Below are 25,584 nucleotides of genomic sequence, written 5' to 3'. Positions count from 1 at the left end.
TAGAGTGGAGGGCTGAGGATGCAGCCTTGTGGGGCACCAGTGTTGAGAATAATCGTGCCGGAGGTATTGCTGCCTATCCTCACTGATTTGAGGTCTGTTTGTTAGAAAGTCAAGGATCCAGTTACAGAGGGAGGTGTTGAGTCCTAGGTCTCGGAGTCTGGTGACAAGCTTGCTTGGAATTATTGTATTGAAGGCAGAGCCGAAGTCAATAAACAATAGTCTTTACTGTCCAGATGCTACAGAGCTGAGTGTAGGGCCAGGGAGATGGCATCTGCTGTAGACCTGTTTCGCTGATAGGCGAATTGCAGTGGGTCCAGGTTGTCTGGTAAGCTGGAGTTGATGCGTGCCATGACCAACCTCTCAAAGCACTTCATGATGGTGGATGTCAGAGCCACTGGTCGGTAGTCATTGAGGCATGTTACCTTGCTTTTCTTTGGTACCGGGATGATAGTGGCCTTCTTAAAACAGGAGGGAACCTGAGATTGAAGTAGGGAGAGGTTGAATATGTTTTTGATAACCAACTTTCTTGATTGCTTGAATCCAATTGATCAATATTCTTGAGGGTTTCAGTTTGGTCACCTATGAAATCTGTATTAATACTAAAACAATCTATCCTAGGAGAAAAGTTTTATGAAATGTGATTGATAACTAATTGTAAAAGAGAATATGTAAGTACAACCACTGGAAAAGAAGAAAATCAATTTGGCATGATAAATATTGTCTGTGTACTGTGTAATGTATTTATGTATATGATCAAGCCTATTTCATGGATTGGGGTCTGTTCCATCCATTATTCTAATATGGAAATATTACAATAAATAGTCGCTGATTTCCAAAAGTTAATATGGTGACTTCCAGAATATTTGTCCTCTTCTTTCCTCATGGGATTGATTGTTCAATCAGCCGCAGTTTATGAATTATTCTGACTTGAGATGATAAATATTCCATTTATCATGTGAAAATCTGTGAACATTCTGTCCAACTGATTTGCTGCCTTGTGTTCTATTTGTTAACCTTGATATATTTCATTACATGTAATATGAGTAATGCTGTTGGTTGAAGTACTGTTAGAGTCAAATGTTCACCGAAGGATGTGGGTTAAGACCTGTAGAAGAGAAAAGGCAATGGTCAGATTTTAAATGCTGACCATTAATAGAGGAATGCATGAACTTCCAGGGCTTTCCAGAATGAAGGAGAGACTATAACAGTGAGATGAGTTGTGATTTCAGTACTGTAAAAATTCTAAAGGAAATAAGCCAGAATAGAAAGGAAGACAAAATTTATATCCAAGTAATTACAGGCCATTTGGTTTAACTTCATTGGTGTGCAAATTATTTGAATCCCTGCCAAGGGGTGGAATATATCTTCCTTTAATTTGGTGCAGATCAAACAGGGACACTCAGCATGAGTTTGTTGATTTGTTAAGGGAAGGTCATGTCTGATTAACATCAAAGGTCATGGGAGGAGTGGGGGGGGGAGGTTTGGTGGGCAAGTATATTGATGTAGTCCTCATGGATTTTAATAAGCCATGACAGGCAGGCTGATTGGAAAAACTAAAAGCCTGTGGGAACCAAGGGAGAGGGCGAGAGAGACGAGAGGAGGAGACAGAGGGAGATGGGGAAGGGGGAAGAGAAAGGTGGAGGTCGAAGGGGGAGAGCAGGAGGGAGTGAGGGGGTGGGAGAGATTGACTTAATGATTAAATATTGGATGGAGAGAATCCAAGGGGCTCAGCTGCTTGCTGACAGCCATCACGTGTGGGTTCTTCAGTGCTGTAAAAGCTACCTATTGTCTAATCACCCATGTTCCCACCCCTCTGAGAGCAAAGAATGGTGATGAACTCAAGATGCCCATCTAAGATGGTCCCATTTGCCCGTGTTTAGCCCATATCCTTCTAACGGGATTGGGTTGTAGTCGACACCCATTTCAAGGGCCTCCTAGCCATGACTCTCTCCATGATACAGGTGTCCTGGACTCCTTCCCACAGTACCCTATTCATGCCAACCTCACTGCCTTCCCTGAGCAACATGAAGTCAAGAAGGCCATGAGCCAGTTCAAAAATAACAAGGCTTTAGGAGCAGACGGCATCACTGAAAAGCTTCAGCAACAAATCCACAATCCTATCATTTCCATCTGAGAACAGGATGATGTACCAAGTGACCTTAGTTATGCCTAATCATGACCATCTTCAAGAAAGGACACAAGTTTGACTGTGGTAATGACATAGGGGTCTCCCTGCTACTGTCACCACAAGAAAATCATTGTCAGGATCTTCCTCAACTGTTTCATCCCAGCTGCCAAAGAGTTGCTCCCCAAGTCACAGTGTGGATTTCATCCATCTAGAGGCAGAGTGGACATGATGTTCACTATGCAACAACTCCCAAGAAAAATGCAGGGAGCAACACCAGCCACTATACATGCCTGTCTTCAACATCATCAAAGCCTTTGACTCCACTAGTGGTAGGGACTGTAGAACACCATCCTCAAATTTAGCTGTCCACAGAAATTCATATCCATCTTATGAATGCTCAGTGATGGCATGCAAGCCATGATACTAACCCATGGGTGCAACAACAGAACCAATCAGTGAAAACCAATCAACAATGCTGTATCATTGCCCCAGACTTTTCTCAATCTTTCTCACTGAATTGCTGTATCTTGCTTCCAACATGCTTACCATGGAAGTGGAGCTAATTTTCAAAACTAATGGAAAGCTGTTCAACCTGCAGTGAATGCACTCTAGAACCAAGATCATCCAACTTAAGTAGCTGAGCTGCAGAATGCAGACAATGCTTGTGTCCATACATGCTCAAAGGCTGAACTTCAAGACATTGCTGACTCATTTATTGAAAGCATATGAGGGGATGAGCCTTGCATTCCACATCTGCAAGATCAAGGATCTCTATTAGTCTGGCCCTGCTCCATCATACTACCCTCCATAATAGATTCATCACACAACCCTGGAAAATAAGGACTTCTTCCCATATCTCAGGAGCCACCTCTCAGCAGAGACAGACATTGATGCTGAAATTCACCATCAGCACACCACTTGGTCAAATGAGGGAAAACAATATGTGAAGAGCAAGACCTTTAGACTGGCACAAAATGCATGGTTTACCAGGCAGTGGTGATCCCTTCCCTTCTAAGACGTGCACAATTTTCAGCAAGTGCTTCAAGTCACTTTAAAAATACACCAAATTGGTATCTTCAAAATCCTCAAATTCACTGGAAGAATAAGTGAAGTTACATTAGCATCCTGAGGCCCGATCTACTCTCAGTCAGCTGTGTTCGACTATCCACAGCATTCACATGCCCATCACCAGCCTCCCAAAACAGTTTATTTTGAACTCTGTTGTGGGAGGGAATTACCTCCCATTGACTCCTGGGAACCTCTGGCCTCTGACGTGCTCCAAGTGAGAAGTAACATTTGGGATGGTGTTGGGAATCTCAAGGCCAGAATCAGGTTTATTATCACTGTCTTGTATGACGTGAAATTTGTTGTTTTGCAGCAGCAGTACAATGCAAAGACATAAAATTACTATAAATTACAAAATAAATAAACAGTGCAAAAAAAAAATGAACAAATGAGGTAATGTTCATGAACCGTTCAGAAATCTGATGGAGGGGAAGAAGCTGCTCCTGAATCGAGTGTGGGTCTTCAGGTTCCTGTACCTCCTCCCTGACAGTAGGAACAAGAAGAGAGCATGTCGCGGATGGTGTGGGTCCTTAATGATGGATGTCACCTTCTTGAGGCACTGCCCCTTGAAGATGTCCTCAATGGTGGGGAGGGTTGTGCCCCTGATGGAGCTGGCTGTGTCTACAACCCTCTGCAGCCTCTTGTGATCCTGTGCACTGGAGGCTCCATACCTTGCTATGAAGCAGCCAGTCAGAATGCTCTCCACCATACATCTATTGAAATTTGTAAGAGTTTTTGGTATCTTACCAAATCTCCTCAAAATCCTAACGAAGTAGAGCAGCTGGTGTGCCTTCTTCGTGATTGCATCAATGTGTTGGGCCCAGGATAGATCCTCGGAGATGTCGATACCCAGGAACTTAAAGCTGCTCACCCTTTCCACCGCTGACTCCTCAATGATTACTGTTGCGTGTTCTCCTGATTTCCCCTTCCTGAAGTCCACAATCAATTCCTTGGTCTTGCTGACGTTGAGTGCAAGGTTGATGCGACACCACTCAACCAGCTGATCTATCTCACTCTCATACGCCGCCTCATTGCCATCTGAGATTTTACCAACAACAATGGTGTCATCTGCGAATTTAAAAACAATTGTTTGAGCTGAGCCTAGCACACAGTCATGAGTGCAGAGAGAGTAGAGTAGTGTGCTAAGCAGACATCCTTGAGGTGTGCCTGTGTTGATTGTCAGCCATGCAAAAGGAGAGCACAGAAACTCTAAGTGGCAGAAGGAATCTGTCCACTTACCCGCCTTTTCAGGCATGTCCTGCCCCGTCTGTGAATGAGTGCAGTTCTTGCATTCGTGTCATTAGCCACCTCAGCACCCCCAAAACTGGAGTGGAACTACATCATCCTGATCCTGAGGGACTGCCTAAGAAGAATCAGAATCAGGTTTATTATCACTGACATATGTTGTGAAATTTGTTGTTTTGCGGTAGCAGTACAGTGCAAGACAAAAATTACTGTAATTTACAATAATAAATAGTGCAAAAGAAGAATAACAAGGTCGTCTTCAGGGACCATTGAGAAATCTGATACCAGAGGGGAAGAAGCTGTTCCTGATCAGTGGAAGAAGATATCAGTAGATTTCACAGACACAGTACTTGGTCTTTTGATCTTTGAACACTATAGTAATGATTTAGACCTAAATGTAGTTTGCAGATGTACAATGAGGAAAGCTTTCAGGGTAGAGAAAGCTATAGATGGCCTGGTCTGGTGTTAGTTGGGCAGAAAAATGGCAAATCGAATTTAATCCTTAGAAATGTGAAGTAGTGTGGATTTCAGGTAGATGAACTTTTTATTAGAACTGGTGAATGGCCTAAAACGCTACGTTTCTGAAGATGTTGCTTGAGCTGCTGAGTATTTCCAGCAATTTCTGTTTTCCATTTACATTTCTAAAGTCTAATGTCTTGAAGGGGGTGAAGTAGCATCTTTGAGGGGAAAGGAATTGTCGATGTCTTGAGTTGAAATCCTGCATCAGGCTGCAGGAGAAATTTACAAGGATACTGCCAAGTCTGGAAAATTGTAGCTATGTGGAAAGATTGGATAAGCTTGAGTGGTTTTCTTTGAAATGGAGTAGGCTGAGGGGAAACTGAGTTGAGGAGGATAAAATAATGAGGGGCCTTAGACAGAGCTTATTGGAAGGAACTAGTTACAACCAGAAGGATCAAAACCTGCTGGCATAAATTTAAAGTAATTTGTAGAAGGGTTAGAGGAGAACCTTTTTAACCCAGAAGGTGGTAGGGATCTGGAACTTGCTGCCTGAAAACGTGGTAGAGACAGAAATCCTTATCACGTTTTAAAAGTACTTGGATATGTACTTGAAGGGCCACGACCTGCCAGGCTGTGTACATAGCACTGGAAAGTTGACCAGTGCAGATCCAATGGGTCAAATGACCTTTTTTTTCTCGCTCATTCTCCCTGTGGTGTCTTGTTGCTAATGGAACATGTCCAGTACTGAAACTACAACTCATCTCACTGGCATTCTATCTTTTACATTTTGTAATAACTCCATCTTGTAAGAAATTGTTTTGTGGTGTAATGATTAATATTTTATAATTTCTTGATTACTACTATTTAATGTCTTACAATGTAATTTTGTATTGAAATATGAACAGAAAATGTTGAAAATACTCAGCAAGTTAGGCAGCATTTGTAAAGAGAGAAGCAGTATTTTAGGTAGATGACCTTTCATCAGAACTGGTGAATGGCTATTGACCTGAAACGTTACGTTTCTCTTTTTGCAGATGTTGCTTGAGATGCTACATATTTCTAACAATTTCTATTTTCTTTGTAGATTTTGAGTATCCTCAGTATTTTGTTATTGTACAATTGTGCATCAAATGAAGTTAGCGTCAGTAAAAACTGCCATCACTTATAGAGTCAATTGAAAGGGGAAAAGCATTTTAATAAACAGTTGACCTCTGTCTGCAGTTCTCCAAAATTTGGCATAAGGTCTAATATGAAACTTTTTCCCATTACATGGCTTACCTTGAGGATTATGTTTAAAAAAAAACTGCTTACAGTTTGTTTTTCTGATTTGTGCTATTCTTATTTTCGTTTCTATACCCGGGTTATTCCATGGCCAAATGTACAACATGGATATTAGGTTAATTTTCTATCTCCATTATCCAACAGTGAAACACTTCCATTGGGGTGAATAAGGAGGCCTTGCTTTGTTTTATAGCATAATTATTAATATTAGTTTTAACATTTGTCACCAGTTGAAGAGATGGAAGAAAGACATCTGAAATGCAACTTCATCTCGTGTATTACCTATCAAAACAATAATTGGAGATAATTTTGTATGTACCTAAAAATTATGTCTGGCCTCTTCCTTCATTTCCACTTCCTCCCTTTGTAGGGTCCTTTGTCAGTTTTCTCCGCCAAGAACCGATGGAGCTCTGTCAGAGAAATTCATCTTGAGAAAAGCGATAAAGGATTTGGATTCACACTGCGTGGTGATTCTCCTGTCCTTATTGCAGGAGTAGTCCCTGATGGCTCTGCAAATGTAAGCATATTTTGCATCAGATTATTGATGATATGTAACTCTTTTGATTTATATTCCTGCTATAATAATTTTTAACAAATCTATTCAAAAGAAGGATTGGACATGATATAAATACATAAAGTAAAACATAAAAAATATATTCAACGTCTTTCAATCCTCTACACAAGCAAATAGTACTGGTTATATTTATGCCTCCTGTTCCCATATCTCTTATCCTTTCCCTGACTGATTTTATTTATTCATCTAACCTTAAATGCCCTCGAACAAAACCACAATGAGTCACCTTGACTCATTGTTGTCATTTTGGGAGAACCTTCAATGGTGCTGTTAGGTCAGAAGTTCCAGGAATGATAAGAGAATAGCATTAAATTTATAAATCAAGATGGTGTGTGACTAAGATATTAACTTGAAGATGGTGGCTTTTCCTTGTGCCTGTTGCTTTTGAGCCTAAAGATGTTAAAGGCTCTGAATTTAGAAGAGACAGTCAAAAATGTTTTTTGAGTTGCTGCAATACATTTCATGGATGGTACACACTGGGCCACAGTGAATGCAAACAGAGTGAAAACTTAAGACAGTGAATGGCCAATCAGCCAAGCACATTATTTCCTCCTGGAAAGTGTCAAGCTTTGTTGGAGCTGCTCTTCTCTAGCAATTGGAGAATATTCCACCACACTCCTGACTTCTGCCTTGTGGGAAAGCTTTGGGGAATCGGGTGAATCACTCATGGAAGAAAACCCAGCCTCTGGCTTGCTTTTGTAGCCACAGTATTTATGTAGATAGCCTAGATCCATTTCTATTTAATTGTGATTTACTTGCATTTCTCCCCTAACCATAGCTTCCCCCCCACCCCCTGCCCTGCCCTGCCCAAGATATTGGTAGTCAGTAATGTGATGATGATAATAATAATAAAGTTATGATGACACTATAGGGGGTCATTCAGCACTTAGCCTCCATGCCAGTTCTCAGCATTTCCCCTCTTACGTGTTATTGAGTGCGAGAGGAGATGGAAAAGCTCTTAATGGTTTTGTTTATTCTATTGTTTCTTAACCTTATGGAACCATCTTGTTTTGAGTTGGTGGGAAGTATGATGGTCTGTTCTCAGACTGCTGCCGATCCAATTTAGAGAAGAGAGAGTAACTCTTTTTTTTAAAAATCTGCTACAAGATGTTTTAACTTTAATCCTCAAGAGTGGTTTACTGGCAAGGCCAGCATTGATTGACCTTGAAGAAGATGGCAGTGAGTGTTCTTCCTGTGGGAAATTGTTCTTGCTACATCTTTCCATGACACAGGTGACATTCTCTGTAGGAGTCAAGGCGTAGCCTTATGAATTGGAGCTCCTGGTTCAGCATGTTTTACACTATTTGGAGAGCACTCTGTATTTCTTTGTGATATTTGTACTATATTCTCATAATGAGAGATGAACTGGGACTGATGTGAGTTTTATTAATTTTCACAGAAAGCTGGTCTTCGAGAAGGAGACTACATTGTCTCAGTGAATGAACAGGATTGTAAGTGGTCCAAGCATTCTGAAGTAGTTCAGTTACTGAAAACTGTCAGCACAGAGAGTGTCAAGATTGGGGTGATAATACTAAATTCTTCTGAACAACAGAATAACGTGAGTGTTTACTACTAAATGTGACTTTTAATGATAGGTGGTGAGCTGATTGTTGTGTAAGTCAATCATACAATTTGGATATCACCACACATAAACACTGGAGTTAATTACTTTTATGAGAAACTTGCAGCATCTACATACTGAAGGTCTGGATTTGTTATCTACTAATAGCTAATCTGTGTACCAATAGCTGCTGCCAGCATATACCCATTGAAGTTGAATACATTTTTGCTCAGCCCAAATAAAAATAAAACCATAGAACATTTCTGAAAATTTTGTTGTTAATGTAAAACTTTTGGAATACTGAAATGTATGAAAAGCTAAATTTGAATTCCATGGATTAACTTTGAAGAAGATGGCAGTGAGTGTTCTTCCTGTGGGAAATTGTTCTTGCTACGTAGCACAGCAAAAGTTTTCTCACAGCAGAATGTTTTGTGCAGTATGCAAGTTAATTTTAGCTAAAATCTGAGCACTGTTTGGAATCTAGTCCCTTTTTTATGTAAAGCAGGCTATGTAAATTTGACTTGGGTCTTCTGCACATTTGATAAACTTGTGCATGGAGGCTCCCAGGTTTACACGGGATCCTGTTAAATGTGGAAAAGATAAGCAGTACATGATTTGATGACACTTGTGCAACATTCTTGTGTGCATTTCAAACCTACCAATACCTCATACCACTTGCATCATAGCACTCCTTAGTTGGAAGGTTAAGGTCTATGTCAACATTAGTTGAAGGAGATGATCCCATATCTGTTTAACCAATGTGAAGTCTCAGGTGTCTTCTGCCTTGCTGGATAGGTTCTCTCTTCTGTACATTCTTCATTATTCACTTGTAAGGCTGTCTCTAATTCCCTGAGTCCTGATGAAGGATTAAACATTGACTATTTATTTCCCTCCATAGATGCTGCCTGACCTGAGAGTTCCTCCAGCATTTTGTGTGTGTTGCTCCAGATTCCAGCACCTGCAGAATCTCTTGTGTCTTTAATTCCCTGCTTGCTTGTCAGGCTGATCTTGTCCCACTACCCTGGGTTCCAGAGCTCAGCCTGACTATATATCCAGCTAACTTCCACCATCACGTGCCTACCTTCCCACATACCCAAACTGTCGCACAAGCAGTTATCCAATGATGCCATCAATGGATCATGTGCACCTCCCCCTCCACCCCCCCCCCCCACAAACATCATCCAAGCAAGTGTCTAACCTTAGCCATCCACCACCACCAGCAATCATATGTCTGATCCACCATCTAGTCGAACATACGACACCTTTATCGCCCTAATACTGCTGATGTCTGATGTTGTGACTGTTGAACTGAGCTACATGAAAGCTGTAGCTGGGAGATACAAAGGATCTTTATTCAATGCAGCAAATCTTCTGGAGAATCTATTTCTCCTCTCCTGACATACAACAGTACAGTGATGTTTTATACTAAACGCAAGACAACAATAAACGATTAACTACAGTTTCAATGTCTATAATTACCTACTCAACTTCAACATTTTGAATGTAAACAGGTAACAATTCCAGAATTACATATTTACAATGGGAACACATGCCAACTAGCAGAACCCCTTTGAATATCCAAATACTAGTGGCTAATCCGAGAGTTTCTGAGCATAAATTCCAGACACCCAAAATATCTCTTTTGTTACAGAGTTAGTTGAGGGATGGCTCCCTGAATATACAACTAGCTAGAATGTTAAGTGTCAAAACAGACCTGTCCTGAACAATGCATTACTGGCATTGTAACTGGCAGGGATATGCCGTTAAGAATGTGTTAATACAGGATATGGCCACTTAAAGGCTTCCCTGATCTCATCATGAAGGTTTTAATTAGCATCAATTAACATGTTGTCTTCTCCTGCAATAGTTACAATGGTACAGAATCAGAATGCCTCACACCCAATGATTTTTTTTTCACATTTAAAGTATCAGTGGAAGTCGAATTGTGAACAGGTTTTATTTCTGGTTCTGGAAGACTGGTTTCTGGAAGACTGGTTCTCATTTTTAATTAATAACTGTTATCCATATAATTTCATAACTCCAGAATAATCCCTAATACCTGACACTTTGGGCCTCATCTGCAGTTGATGTCTTTCACAAAACTTGTGTGGTCTTCCAAAACAATGTTAAAGAATTTTTACCGCCCTATTTTTACTGTTAGTTGATCTTAACTGGGACTTTGAAGAGTTGTGACACAGTGTAACATTGTGCTCAGCCTCCAGATGAGATGTTTTCTAAAAAAAAATCAGGATGGGTTCCTGGTTTTGCTATTAGTTGATCCTTGCTTGGTGCCAGACACTGATTTGATTTGGTTGAATTCTGATCTTTCCCACCGGGTGTATCATCTTACAACATTTACTGTTTGAGAGTGTGCATGAAGAATAATAAGTTGGGGAAGGAATGCAGAGAAGGGCAAACACGCAACGAACTCTAAGACCTTCCTGGACTTGGGAACACCACTGGCCAAACCTTCCCCTGATTTGCTAATTCTTCCTGCAGGGATTACTAAAATCATTGTGGGATCGCTACCAAATTGGCATTGCCACTTTATCTAGGTGGAGAAAGATCACAGATTATTATCTAACTGATGAAAGATTGCACATGAATGAAATACAGAGGGACCTAGATGTACGGCTTCACAAATTGCAAAAAGTTAGTAGGCGGGTGCAGCAAGTGATTAGGAAAACAAATGGCACATTGGCCTTTTATTGCAAGAGGGTTTGATTATATAAATGGGGAAATATTGTTATAACCTTAGAGTGCTGGTGCGGCCACACCTGGAGTAATGTGTAATTTTGGTCCCTTATTTAAGAAAAAATATAGTGGCATTAGAGGCAATCCAAAAGTGATTCACTAGGCTAATTCCTATGATGGGAGGATCGTCTTATCACGAGCAGCTAAAAATCTTGATCTATATTCTTTGGAGTTTAGAAGAAGAGCTTATTGAAACATAAGATCCTTGGGTACCACAACACAATAGATGTCAAGATGTTTCTGCTAGTGGAAGAATTTTGAATGAGGGGATATAGTTCCCAAGCATTTCTGTTTTAAATGACTGCCCCCTAATCTTGTAACTACTGCTTGCAGAGGATGATAAATCTCTGGAATTTGCCCTAGAAGATTATGGAGGCTAGATCATTGGGGTATTTAAAGAGAAAGCAGACAAATTTTTGGAAGACTGGGGAATTGAGGCTACAGGGACCTGGCATGTAAGAGGAGATGAGGCCTGGGGCATATCAGCCATGATCATATTGAATGTGGGGCTGGGTAGCCTACTCATGTTCCTATTTTCTTACAGCTAAAATCAGTAGAGGATTATGTAGAAAATCAAGGGGACAGATTAATATCCTATGCAAAGTAATGTAGAGCATCATGCCACCTAACAATTTTTTTAATCTAGTTTCAAAGGTCATTTCTGAAAATGGGCCTGCTGCATTAAATTGTGAGTCTGTATTTATACCAAATAAAATAATTTAAACATCTTGGTGCTTGGGCTACTTCAGGACATAACCTATGACTGACTTTTCATTTAATGGTTTGCCAGAGTTGGTTATCATCATTTTGCTTTTTCTTTCTTCCAGACTGACAAGAAATCACTTCTAGGTACAATGTCCTCGGCAAGTATTTTCTCTGGGAATGATAAAGAGAACAGCAGGAAAATTGCTGATTCTAGCAAGGGTTCAAGTTTGCTGACAACCTGGAACAAGAAGAAAAATACAAACAAGGATGGCAGCACTCACAGCTTACCATTCATTGCCGTGACAGATGATGGATCATTTTACTGAAGAGTATTATCAATTCTACCTATGAGACTTATTCATCACCTTCACAAACATACACATCTCAAGTCTGGATGCAAAGCGATTTGTATCAAGGTTCATCTCACTCAAAGCCCTGTCTATTATACACAGCACAACTTAAAACCCTTTCTTCGATGGACACATTAGGCTTGTGAGCATATCTTTTTATTCAAAGCCTCATTTGTGGAAAACAGTGTGATAGAGAAGAAGAGACAAGATAAGGTGTGGTACAAAAATGGAGTTGGTTTCACTATCATTTATTGGTACTAGCTTCGTTGAAGTGAAAGAGTTCTCCATGCCTGACATGCCGCAAGACTCCATTGGAAACATTGACTGTCATAGAGTCATAGACTCGTACAGCGCAGAAACACACCCTTTGTCCCATCATGTCCATGACTACTGTCTTCTTCTCTCAGATGAATTTCTGGATTTGTTATTTTCACTCAATGAGAATTTACAAGGTATTAACAAATGACCATTTTGAAGCTGCTGCTCCAGGATAAAACATTTTTCAGACATCATCATGTGGATCTTTGGTTTGTTTTAGGTCGATCAAGAGCTTGCATTTTCCTTTTTCAGGCAAAGCTTTTGTTAAATTTGTAATGATTCATTTCCACAAGTTGCTGAAGGTCTAACAAGCAGATGATCAGAAGACATTATTCTTTATAGAAAAAATATCATTAGCCTGTTTCAAGATTAATACCAGGTTCAAAGCGCAAGAGCCTCCTGTCTTGTCCCCTGTTTCTCTGTATTACTTTCTGTCCCATATTGCATTTCATTATTATGTCTTGCTTTTAGCTTCATCACAAAATTTGCACTTTAAAATCCAGAAATAATTTGTTTACTCCCTCTTACCACTTACTGAAAACAAGATGGGCTGTGTTGGGAAACAGTGCTTGGTTTGGCTTGGTAGAATTTATCCTTTGCTGTCAGTTTGATACAAATTTTAAGAAAGGAAAAGAACAAAATAATACTTTGAGTTAATTCACACTTTAAAATTCATTAATGTCCAAAGGAAGGATGATTGTACTCTGACCTGAGAAACAAAGTTCAATCTCAAACTACCATTGTTTCAGAGACTTAGATAAGTTGCATGAAGATCTACTGACAACATGTTATTTTAAAAATGTGGGTCTATATCTAGTTATTCATGTAAATGTTTAGACAGAAGAAACTTTAGAAAGCAAATTTCATGTAGTAGCCAACAGCTGAGCCAAAAGCAGTTATTCTGACCATGATAGAGTTTGGCAAAGGTCAAACTAATGTCAAAACTGACTCAGTAAGGATCCAGTATTATAATACTGTTTTTAATGTCTATCGTGTTTAATTTATCAATGTTGAATTTCAGTTTTTAAGAAGAGGTGACAGCTGTCAGGCGGACTTTCAGTGTACATTTGCTGGACTGTGCTTTCCCTTTATTTACATTATGAGAAAACATTCCACTTGCTGTTAATCATTTTTTTTTAAGTTAACATGTTTTGTTGTAGATTTTAGTCCTTCCCCAAATAACGAGACTGATTGTAGCCAACAGTTGACTGAGTCACCACAAAAACAATTTAGTTTTTTAATGTTAAGTTCTTTCTCTATTTTCAGGCAGAGTGGTGTTGTTTCTTCTTTTGTTAATAATGTTATAATAGTGCATCTTGTAACTCCAGATTTTACTTGCTGCTGAATTACAATATAATATTCATTTATTTGAATATTTGCATTTTTTGAATGGCAGTTTGACCAGTTCAGTTAGTTGATTCATGACAGAATTCCTGGTGAATGAAGAGGAAATACTTAGAAAATGTCTGCTTTTGCAATTACACCATGTTGTGCACATATGATTGAGTTGAATAACACAAAACTCTGTTATTAGAAGATAGTATTGTAGAGAGGAATTTCTGCATTTCTTAACCAGTGTCCCAAAACACTCAAATGCCAGTGAAATACTTGTAGTCATTGTGTGCACATGAAACTCCCATGAAAAACAATGAGATTACTTTAATTATCTTTCAGATAACATAATTGATAGGCCAGGACACACATGTTATCTCTCCTACTCTTAAATTATTGCCATGGAATATTTTGTATCTACCAACAGAGTTGGTTTCCTGTCTCTAATAAAAGATGGCATCTCCAGACCTCATTTTATTCAATATTCAAATTCTAAGTACACAGTGCATGTACACTGTCTTCTTTAAGATATTGCCACTCTAAAAGAGAATATCTGAGTGGTACTGCAACTCCCACAACCTCTCTTGTAATACTTGTGTTTCCTTCAAGTTTCTAAAGTTCCATTGCGTAGCAGAACCTTTGTGCACTTTGTGATAAATCTCTTTTTAAATTCCAATTACCAAGCATGATGGGATGCTCTGAATGCTGGAAGATCTCTTTTCAAAAAATTAGATATAGGTAATTTATGCCCTAGATGTGCTTTTATACATGGTGGATGCTGGGGATGTGCAATAACATAGTTTGTTGTCATAAATGCAATGTTGTACAGCACAATCAAGGCCCACAAATGGCACAGGCCTTGATCAGAGGTTTTGGGCCTGTTTCAGTATAGGTAAAGAGCCTGATCTTCCCTGGCCATTGACCATGTATAAGCCATTAAATTTCTTCCATGTAGGCGCTTTAATTTTTTTTCTCTGAACTTCAGTGCCAGCCAACCTCCCTCACCATCCCTCTCAATTCCATTCTCCAGTTCACCACAAACAGCTAAAGAAAATGTGTCAGCACACCACAGGATAATTAGGAATGATAACAAATGTATTCTTGCCTATACTCACCCATCTGAGAAATCAGATAAAATTTCACAAGCTTAATATTTGAAAGCATATGAAAATATAGCATGAAGGATTAACAAGCTTAAAATTGCATCTGTGTTGTTAACCTGATAATGCATGGTTAAGATTTGTTTTGCACTTTTTCACATTCATTTCTAAATCACTGAAAAACCAGGTGAAGTAAACTGCCATTCTTTTAATGTTTGGGGGTTTGAGTGCTTTGTAATGATCAGCTAACAGTAAATTTAATACAAAGAATCTACTGGAGGAACTCAGTGGCTTGAACGTCATCTGCGGAGGGAAAGGAAACTTTGACATTTCAGGTCGAAACCCTGCATCAGTCCTGATGCTCGAGCCACTGAGATCCTCAAACAAATATTTTGTTGCTCCAGATTCCAGCATCTGCAGTCTCTTATGACTCCAGTAAACTTAATTATTCCTGTCCCATCTTTTGACTGCTGTTGTCTGGTCTCTGCTGAACACTCCCTGGAAGGTGCAAATCAGGTATAAAGTGTTAAAATAATAAATTGCACAAAATACCCATTGCCTTCAACAGACGAAGCACTGATTGATCTGAATGGTAGTCATGACAGTTTTGAAATTTGTTAAGAAAACTTCCTACTGGAGGGACTTAACACCAAGCTTAAATAAATTTCAAGTTTGAGCCATAATCATGATTTCTTGTATAATATTTGATTATGCATAGTGCACATTTTTTCATTTCCAGAACCCACTGCCTTGATGTAATGACAAGTTCAACAATTCCTGTTGGATTGAAAAAAATCTGACTACTATTGACTACCATTCTCGTTTTCATTCATTAGCAACTGACATCTGAATGAATCCTAGATGTCCCTCAATTGCCACTCTCGTTGGACTCTATGGTGCAAGTCAGTTGAATTTAGAGAAACATGATATGACATTATCCTTGAACACGTTTTTTCCATCCAATGTATTTTTTACTGTTTTCTTTGGGGGAAAAAAATAATTTTCATTTCAATAAAGACAAAAAATGCAGCAAGACTAAAATTATTTAAAAATAAAAGCCAATTATTTTGGGCAGTACTATCTGTGTAGATCAAACTTAAGTGTAAGTCATGACAGATCAAAAACTAGGGAATATTTCTTTGGTTTCTTTTGAAGAATGGGATAGGTTTACATTGGTAGTTGACTCCTGTCATGTTTATGAAATAGAACTAAACTGCCCTGGTTATTGAAAGTCCACTCATGATTCAAATTTATCAATTCAATGACTGGATTTTTTTTAGCATCATATTATATCTTTATTTGTTTTGTTTAACTTAGAGTAATGTACAATTTTAATATTTACTGCAAAAATACCTTTGAATAAGAGTAGCATAATTAGATCTATGTGAAATATTGCACTAAATTACAGTGCAAATTTGATGCAGTGAAACTGGAAGGAATGATTCACATTTTGAATAGTCTCTTCAAAACAGCATAAACTAATCTTGGGCATGGATTTATGAGTGTGCAAGGTTTAATTGTCCACTTTTTCAGGTTTTAGAGAGTGGGGGGAGTGGAGGCAGATGGGCATACATAAGGTACTGGAATACCATTACTGTCAAATTTATAAGATAACACAAAATGATTAACATGCAGATATAGTTGTATATTGCAAACTTTTTTTTGGCGAGCATAAACTTAACAATCACATTAAATATTTTTTCTTTGGATTGAAATCGCACCATACACCTCTAATGGAAATTTTGTGCGTTTATATGTAATTGTCATTGTGGGTAAATGCTAACCCTTGCATTTTGTTCTGGAGCTAATGCTTATTTAATAAATTTGGGAGAAGTACAGATTAAATTAATGTTGCATTTCACACGCTTTCATATTTCCTTTTCTGATCTTTCCAATCTATTGTTTTCAAAATATATACTGGCAGCCCTATGTCTTACTATTAGTTTTGTTCATTCTCAACACACGGATTTCAGGCCAGCATTTACTGCCCATTCCTATTTACCCTTGAGAAAGTGGTGGTGGTCCTCCTTATTGACCTGCTAAAGTTGAAGTTATACACCCAATGTTATGGGTTGGATATTCCAGGATTTTGATTGTTCCTATTGATGTGCTGTGTAAATTAAGTGATTGAGATTTTTTAGAAAATCATTGTCTCAGTTACTTTTTTAATCACTCTACCACCTTGCTGCTATAAATATAGTGCCCTTTCACTGCATCACATCTTGATCCCATTTATAGTACTCTATACTCTGGTGGGAGCTGGAAGTTGTAAACTACTTTGTTATAAAACTCTTGCCAGTATTATTCTTTGCTGAGTAGTTTTTTGTGGTTTAGACCACAAGCTGGTGTAATAACTGGTGTTTAAGCTACTCACTTGCCAGATTTTCATTCTAGATTTTAACAAATAGGACAGATTTAAAAACAAATACTTTGGCTTTTAATATTTAATTTGTGATTTGCAAATACAATGCACTTGCATCATTGATAATTCAATATAAAGTTATTATTTTTAAATTCCCAGAGGTAGATGTAGGAGAACCCATGGATTATAGCCAAACTAATTTTTAAAATCATTTTATAAATGTTCTTGTATAAGAAACAAAAGTAAACTTATGAAAAACTGCCAGGTGTCTGATGCATGTTAAGTAATTGTACATCCATTTCTGAATGTCTGTGGGACAATGTTTACGTTTGTGTAAGAAATATTATCCTACATGTCTTTAATCAATTGTTTTGGTACAAGATATATTTTTTGATGTTCCTCAGATAATTACTTATGATCCAAGATGGTAGTTTTCTATTTCTGTACTATAAGGTCTGTGAATAAATTTCAAAATTAATAATCTGTTTTAGTTGCTGACTGCCTATTTTATAGTGTCTGGGAGAGAGTAGGGGAGTTGGGCCAACTGGATTGTCCTTGCATAGAGCTGATAGGCCAAAAGTTGTGCCGTAACAAATCTGTGATTCTGTCCTGGTAGCTCCTTAGTTTTATTTTGTTCTTGTCCCACTTCATTACCTTGATTCAACTCTTTCCCTACTCGTTCAATCTCTTTGCAGTTATGTGACATTTCTGACTGCTTGGTTTCATTTTTCAGTTTCCTGCTCCCAAATTGTTCATTTTAAACCTGGATGTCCAGTCCTTCTATATCTCCATTCTCAAACAGAATGGTCTGTGGAACATTTGGATATAGCGTCATAAAGAGTCTTGTGGCACAGAAATGGGCCCCTTTGTCCCAGAACATCCATGCTGACCTTTTTGTCCATCTGCAGGAGTACCATTTACCTGTATTAGGACCGTATCCTTTTATGCCTTGCTGATTTAAATGTCTGTCTGAATGGCTCTTAAATGTAGTGATTGTATCTGATTCCACTACATCCTCCTGGTAGGGCATTCCAGGTATCAACCATTCTGTGTGTATATTTAAAAAAAAAGCTTGCTCCTCAGGTCCCCTTTAAAACTCCTTCCTCTCACTTTAATCCAATACCGTCTTGTTTTTGATACCCATGGGGGAAAAAGATCCTGCGTATCTATGCACCTCATAATTTTATATACTATCAGGTCACCTCCCACCCCCACCACCACCCCCCCCCCCCCCACCCCCTGAGCCTCCTTCATTCCAAGGAAAACAAGCCTGTCTATCCAACCTCTCCCCATAACTGAAGTCCTCCAGTCCTCTACACTCTCTTCAGCACAATTGTATTTTTCCTATAGTGTGGTGACAGAACTGCACACGCTAGTCCAAGTGTGGTCTAACCAGTGTTTTGTAAATTTGCAACATAAGGTCCCAACTCATATTCTAAGCCCTGATCTATGAAGGCAAACATGCCATGTGTCTTTGCCACCTTATAGATCTCTGTTACCTCCTTCACGGAACTATGGTCTCTCTATCAACATTCCACTGTGCCAGTGCCCTACCATTTTACTGTATATATCCTATCCATATTTTCCATTTTTAAAAAAGCCAAGCTGTCCCCCTCCACCACTCTTTTACTCCTGGATGATCTCATTCTCCCATTGAACAACTTCACCCTTAACTCCATTCACTTTCTCCAAAGGAAGGATGTAGCTATGGCAAACAACATGGCTCCAAAGTATACCGGTCTGTTTCCTTTCCTCACCACATTTTCCACTACATTGATGACTTTGCTGCTGCTTCTTGCTCTCACACAAAACCTGAAAGTTTTTATTACTTTTGTTGTCAATTTTCACTGTGCTCTCAATTTTAAATGATCCATCTCTGAATCTTTGTTTTCCTTTCTTTATCTCCATCTTGGATAGGTCAGTGACCAATATCTATCACAAGCCCACAGACTCCTACAGCTACCTTGGCCACACTTTTTCCCACCCCTGGAAGGACTCCGTTCCACTTTCCCAGTCTTTCTGACTTTGTCATATCAATTCAGATAATGACACCTTCAAAAGCAGTGCTTCTGATATGTCTTCCTTTTTCCTTGCACATGCTGCCCCCTGCCACCCTTCCCTTCCCCCCCCCCCACCACAGTTCATAGGGTTCTTAACTACATCTGTACCATTTCCCACATTTCTGCTCTCGTCCTCCCACCTAGAGCAAATATAGGTTTATTCTCACCTTCCGCTCCACCAATGGAACATCTTCCATTGTTTCTGACATGTTCAATATGATGCCACCACCAGTTCCATCTTTCCTTCACTTTCAGCATTCCAGATGAACCATTCTCTGTGGCTCACTGATTCGTTCTTCCATCTTCACCAACATCCACTTCCCTTCTCATTCTAGCCTCCAATGCAATTGTAGGAAATGCAACATCTTTTTACCATTTTTTTCCCCCTCACTCTCCAGGGTTCCAAAAACTCTATCCAGCTGAAGCAGTGATAACATGTTGCTTCCAATTATGAAACTGCATTTGATGTGGTCTTCTCTACATTAGATAAACCAAACACTGGTTGGGTGACTGCAGAACATCTCCATTCAATCTGCAAGGTTGATCCTGAGCTTCCAGTTGCTTGTAACTTTAAAGGTCCATTCCAATTGTACCCACCTGTCGGTCTATGGCATCTTTCACTGTTCAAATGAAATTCAATGTAAGCTTGGCAACACCATCTCTTCTCCCAACTAAACATATTACATACTTAAATACGCAACAGTGAATTCAACAACTTCAGATAACCAGCCTTTCCCATTTGTGACAACACTGCCCAGTTTTGACAAAAGGTAAGCAACCTGGAATGTTAAATCCATTTTTCTCTCTCCACAGATGTTGTCTGACCTGCTGAGTATTTCCAGCATTCTCTTTTATTTCAGATTTCCAACAACTGCTGTATTTTATAACTTCTAGTTCCTGCATTATATTTTTTTTTCCCTCTGTTCTCATTATTTCCTACTGTTTTCATCACTTTCAAACTGATCAATTGAACAAACCCTTCTTTGTCTGAATCACCACTACTTGTATCTCTGGTGAGTTGAAGTCTCTGATCGCTACTGTAACATTCTCTGCACCATTCTGCAGAGTAACACATGTTTTATTTCTAACTAACTTGGTCCTGATTAAAGGTCATTGATCTGGAACATCAATGTTTTTCTTACCATATTTTATTTATTTTTAAATTTTATATTTTTTAATTATAAAAAAAATTAAAACATATTTGTATTTAATCCCACATTCAGCCACAGGTTTTTTTAGTTTTTAGCTTCCAGAGATACTTATCTGCCTATGCAGAGAAGTTGCCTTGGGGTGGTGAGCACACAGTGGATAACTGCTGCTTTCTTCTATCAATTCTTATATAAATTACCTTTATTTGTTTAATAACTGGTTCTGGTGGCTTTCTGAGTAAATGAGGGAAAGATACTGAGATCAAGGCTAATGAGCAAATTAATCATCTATTAGACTATTCATTGTGTGAAAGGGGACAATTAATCTTTGATAGTTCCTTGGGATTGTAGATTACTTGCTTCTAGAGCAACAATCTGCTGCAGGAACTCAGCAGGTCAATCTGAATTTGTGGGAGGAAAGGAACTGTCGATGTTTCAGGTTGAAACCCTGCATCAGGACTGAGAGGCAAGATGACCAGTATGAAGGGGAGTGGTGGACTGAGGAGGGGTTTGAGATGATGGGCAGGTATTGGTATTGGTTTATTATTGTCACTTGTACTGAGGTACAGTGGAAAAACTTGTCTTGCATACCGTTCATACAGATCAATTCATTACACAGTGCATTGAGGTAATACAGGGTACAAACAATAACAAAATACAGAGTAAAGTGTCACAGCTACAGGGAAGTGCATTGCAGATAGACAATAAGGTCAAACAAGGTAGATTGTAAGGTCAAGAGTCTATGGGAAAACAGAGAGAGGGGAAAATGACATTGAGAGGCAGACAGAGCAAGATGGGGGAGGGAAGTGTGAAGATTGGAGACAGCTGCTGGAGGGAGATAAGCAGGAACACAAAGGTCTATCAATGCTGGACTCTGATATATAAAGGAGGTGAGCGTGAGAACCATTAGGGTAGAGGAGAATGATCGTTGGATCTGCAACTGATTTTTGGGAGGGAGGAACCTGGGGGTGAACTGTGTGTAGTGTGGTTGGATTGAACCAGGAGGAGGTGGGGGAGGAGGACAGATGAGTGAAGAGGGGCTGGGGGTATGAGGCAAGGGGAACGAAAATGGTAGGGCTGGAGGAGGATCAGAAGGTGTTGCACAGGTCTTCTGTATGCTCCCATTGTTCTCAATGCCATCTCCATTGTTCTCAATACCACCCCAAATATTCCTTCTCCACTTTGAGTGATCCTGGGCCAGAGGTTCTGAGGTGTCATTTGGGATGTTGTATTTCTTCAAGGAAACATTGAGCACATCCTTGAACTTCTCTGTCCTCTTGGTAACCTCCTCCTACAAAAGAGCTCATAATAGAGTGCCTTGAAATGCCTGGTGTAGGTAGTCCAGGTCTCAGAAGCACATAGGAAACAGGAATCACTGCTGCCCAGTAGAACTCAAGTTTTGTGCTAGGTCCCAGTTCTTAATTTTCAAATATTTATTTCCTCAATTAACCATCATTTGTGGTGGATAAATTTCACCATCAATGTCTGCATTTGCCCAGAGGTCATCCCGAGATGTTGGATGTGGTCCATCTTTTGTAGGGTGTCTTCATGAAATCTTTATTGTTGGAGAGCAGTGTGGTGCAGCAATGGGTGAGGGCAAGGTTCGTTGAGAATCTCTATTCTGCAGATATTTTGGGTAAGGCTCTGAATCTGCACTTTGAATCAGAATCAGGTTTATTATCACTATCTTACATGATGTGACATTTGTTGTTTTGTGGCAGCAGTACAGTGCAAAGACATAAAATTACTATAAACTTATTGTTTTTACTCTGTACTACCTCAATGCACTCTATACTAACTCAATGTACCTGCACTGTGTAATGAATTGGTCTGTACCAACGGGATGCAAGACAAGTTTTTCACTCTACCTCGGTACAAGTGACAATAATAAACCAATACCGATAAATAAATAGTGCAAAACAAAAGGAATAATGAGGTAGTGTTCATGGTTTCATGGACCGTTCAGAAATCTGATGATGGAGGGGGAAGAAGCATGACAATAGTGCCAAAGAGCAGTGGCAGGGAATTTTTAGCGCTAACACTCATCCAAAGGTAAACGTCCCTTTATAGATTAAAGACTGAATCCACGGACCACCGTTCACAATTTTGCAACCCACAACAACAGTAACTCCTCCAGATCACTCGCCTGCTTTCTCCAGCAGCTGTACTATAAGATTTTTTACATACCAGTAATAGATTTGTCCCGCCCACATTGATGCAAATTCCAAACGTAATTGGCGATCAAGCGCCTGGGGTTTGCCGCTCAGGACTGGCTGACGAGGGTGCCAATCACACGGGGGGGGGGCGGGGGAAGCGTCCCTCGCGACAACTTAACGTTATGACGTCACGAGGATGTCGGCTGGGCCGTGCGTAGGAAACAGTTGTGGGTGTCGGCGTGAGCAGCTGGTATCATGGAGGAGCGGGAGGCATTAGAGAGACAGATCCGGCTGCTATCTGGTGAGTGCCGGTCGCCGCTGCGTCTGGACCTTGAGTCCATGGCTGGGAATTTGGCGAGGTTCATCCCGATGATTCTCATAATCGCGGCGTTGCTGCTGTCGTTTATTGTAAGGGAGCGGCTATGGCCAGGGGATAATCGTCGGTTTCACAGGCCCCAAAGACAGGGTTGCAATAGGTGGTAAAAATGTGTATCGTGAGTGTGTCAACGTAGAGTGTTCATGTGTTATCCGTGACTCGCTTTCACTTCCGAGTGAGGAGTTTCTGCACTATGGAGATTGGAAGTCCAGGCTGACTCTCCAGGGTTGTACCACTGCCGGAGGTGCTGTATGGAGTTCTTTCATCCCGGTCGGTATTTTCCTTCTGAAGATCAGTTGATCCATTTCTTATCTTGTTGCTGGTTGGAGGGCATTACTGGTTGTGGATAAATTGGTAGCTCTAATAAAAGTGGCCAAAAGTAAAGGGAATTGGATAATGTTAAAGTATTGGGTAGAAGGATGAGAGGGGATATGTGAACTATTTTCACCCAGACGGTAGTGGGGGTCTAGAACATAGATTGTGATGGAGGCAAAAAAAACTTTTATCGTTTTCCTTTCAGACAGAGTGGTCCGCATTCCAGTCACAATCTGGGTAGTAAAAATTCTTCCTCACGTCCCCTTACATGTGCCCACTGGCTTTATATAACTTTGCAATGAGAAAGAAGTTTTTTTAAACTAATTACCCACACCATGCCCCATATAATTTTGTACACCTAGATCAAGTCCCTCCCCTCAGCCTCCACTGCTCCAAGGAAAACAAAGTCAACCTATTAAAAATTTTTTAAAAATTACAGATGCTGAAACATCCCAGCCTATCCAGACTTTCCATATAAGTGAAATGCTCCATTCCCAGCAATATCCTGGTGATTCTTCTCTGCACCCTCTCCAGTGCAGTCATGCCCTGTCGATAGTGCCCAGAACTACATGCACTACTCCGGATGTGCTATAAACTTGTATCATAACCTCCCTGCTCTTGCATTGTGTATCCTGGCTTAAAAAAGAAAGTATCCCAAATGTTACCTCTGCTAATTCAATGCCTTTGGTACAACACCGGAGAGTCAGCTTAGACCTCAAATCTCCGTGGTGGGGATTAAACCCAGAAACTCCTTGCTCAGAAGTGAATCTGAGTCACAGATAACACGTTAATATTATGTTTTGATATACTCAATAAATATATTTATCTATTGCAATATGTATCACTGTTGCTGCCACCTTCAGGTACCATTGGAGTTGTACACCAAAGTACGTATGTGCCTCTTTACCCTCTAGGGTCCTACCATTCATTGTTTATGTCCTTGCCTTATTAGTCCTACTAAAATGCATTACCTCACACTTACCAGGATTAAATCACATCTGCCGTTGCTCTGCCAATTTTACTATCTCATAGATATTGTCCAGTATCCTACAATTACCCTTCTCGCCATCAACAACACTAATTTGTATGTCTCCTGCAAACTCTCTAATAATACCTTCTACGTTCACATCCAGATCATTAACGCATATAACAAACAGTAAGGGTTCCAGCACTGAACTCTGTGAATACACTGGGCACAGGCTTCCAAACACAAAAACAACTGATGACCATCACCCTATGCGTCCTATCACCAGGCCAACTTTGGATTCATTTTGCTAACTTGTCTTAGATCCCACAGTCTTTAACTTTATGGACCAGTGTCATCATGTGGGACCTTGTCAAAGGCCTTACTGAAGTCCATGTAGATGAAATCCATCACTATGTCCTCATGAATGCACTTGTTACCTTTTCAAAAAATGCAATGAAATTGGTCAGACAGGATCTCCTACTGATAAAGCTACACTAAATATTTTTGATTAATCCCTACCTTTCCGCATGTCGATTAATCCTGTCCTTAAAACTTCTTTTCAATAACTTGACGCACAGGCCAATAACAGTTTTGCTCATCTTTGCTGCCCTTGAATTGAAAGTACCACATTTACTATCCTCCAATCAACTGACATCTGCTGTGGTTAGTGTTGGCATCTAGTAATCAATGTTATAAATCCCATGACTTACAGGGACACCAATAACCCAGCAGATGACTATAAAGGCCTAAAGAGGAATGGTACAGGGCAATTAGTGGAAATGACGATTAAATAAATGGCTTTATACTCTTTTTGGTGGAACTGGTTGAGAGACAAACATTGTCTGGAACTCCCCTGGTTTTGCTTTGAGAAATGCTTTGGGATATATATATATCTACCATCTCAGTTTTATTGGCACCTGAAAAACAACATCTTTATTGGAATGTCCACATGTATTATTTCTTCATTGTGGCTTAACCTCAACAGTGTGGTGATACCATAAGTCAAACTGCAGAAGGTTTTCTTGGTCCATTCATACAGCTATAAACCAGGTTTATAGGAACTCATTTTGTAGCACAGTCATCTCATAGTAAGGAAATACTGAGTCTTAGCCTCGCTTTAGGACTTGGACTCAGTTTGGATTCCTGCTGTTGTTGGGGGGTGGGGAGGGGTGAAGAATTGGCATATTGCATATTTCAATTCTTCTGGATTTCTCACCATTTCAGTGTATGATTAATTGTGCAATAGAAACATTATCATTGTTGTAGTGTTGGAAATTTTTATCCATGTTTGGAAACTCATTTGGTGACCAAGAAATGGAAAATAAAAT

General features: G+C 39.6%; 2 protein-coding genes across 3 annotated transcripts in view; both read left to right on the top strand.

The window, feature by feature from the left end:
- The window catches only part of rhpn1 (rhophilin, Rho GTPase binding protein 1), an 81,605-nt gene extending 63,909 nt beyond the window's left edge, over window positions 1-17,696 (top strand). The window contains exons 13-15 of the mRNA XM_052023700.1: window positions 6,549-6,695; window positions 8,152-8,310; window positions 11,895-17,696. Of these exons, the coding sequence (XP_051879660.1) occupies window positions 6,549-6,695; window positions 8,152-8,310; window positions 11,895-12,098 (510 nt within the window). The 3' untranslated portion in view covers window positions 12,099-17,696. The remainder of the gene's footprint in view (window positions 1-6,548; window positions 6,696-8,151; window positions 8,311-11,894) is intronic.
- A 5,103-nt stretch (window positions 17,697-22,799) lies between these two features.
- Window positions 22,800-25,584, top strand: part of zc3h3 (zinc finger CCCH-type containing 3) — a 205,114-nt gene continuing 202,329 nt past the window's right edge. Inside the window, exon 1 of one of the 2 annotated variants that reach the window (XM_052023588.1) lies at window positions 22,800-22,899. In XM_052023588.1, coding sequence (XP_051879548.1) covers window positions 22,854-22,899 — 46 coding nt within the window. In that variant the 5' untranslated portion in view covers window positions 22,800-22,853. The remainder of the gene's footprint in view (window positions 22,900-25,584) is intronic. The other variant, XM_052023589.1, reaches the window with a different exon arrangement.

The sequence above is a fragment of the Pristis pectinata genome, chromosome 9, assembly GCF_009764475.1.
Source record: "Pristis pectinata isolate sPriPec2 chromosome 9, sPriPec2.1.pri, whole genome shotgun sequence".
NCBI classification, from domain to species: Eukaryota; Metazoa; Chordata; class Chondrichthyes; order Rhinopristiformes; family Pristidae; genus Pristis; species Pristis pectinata.
This window is presented reverse-complemented; position numbering and strand designations above follow the sequence as displayed.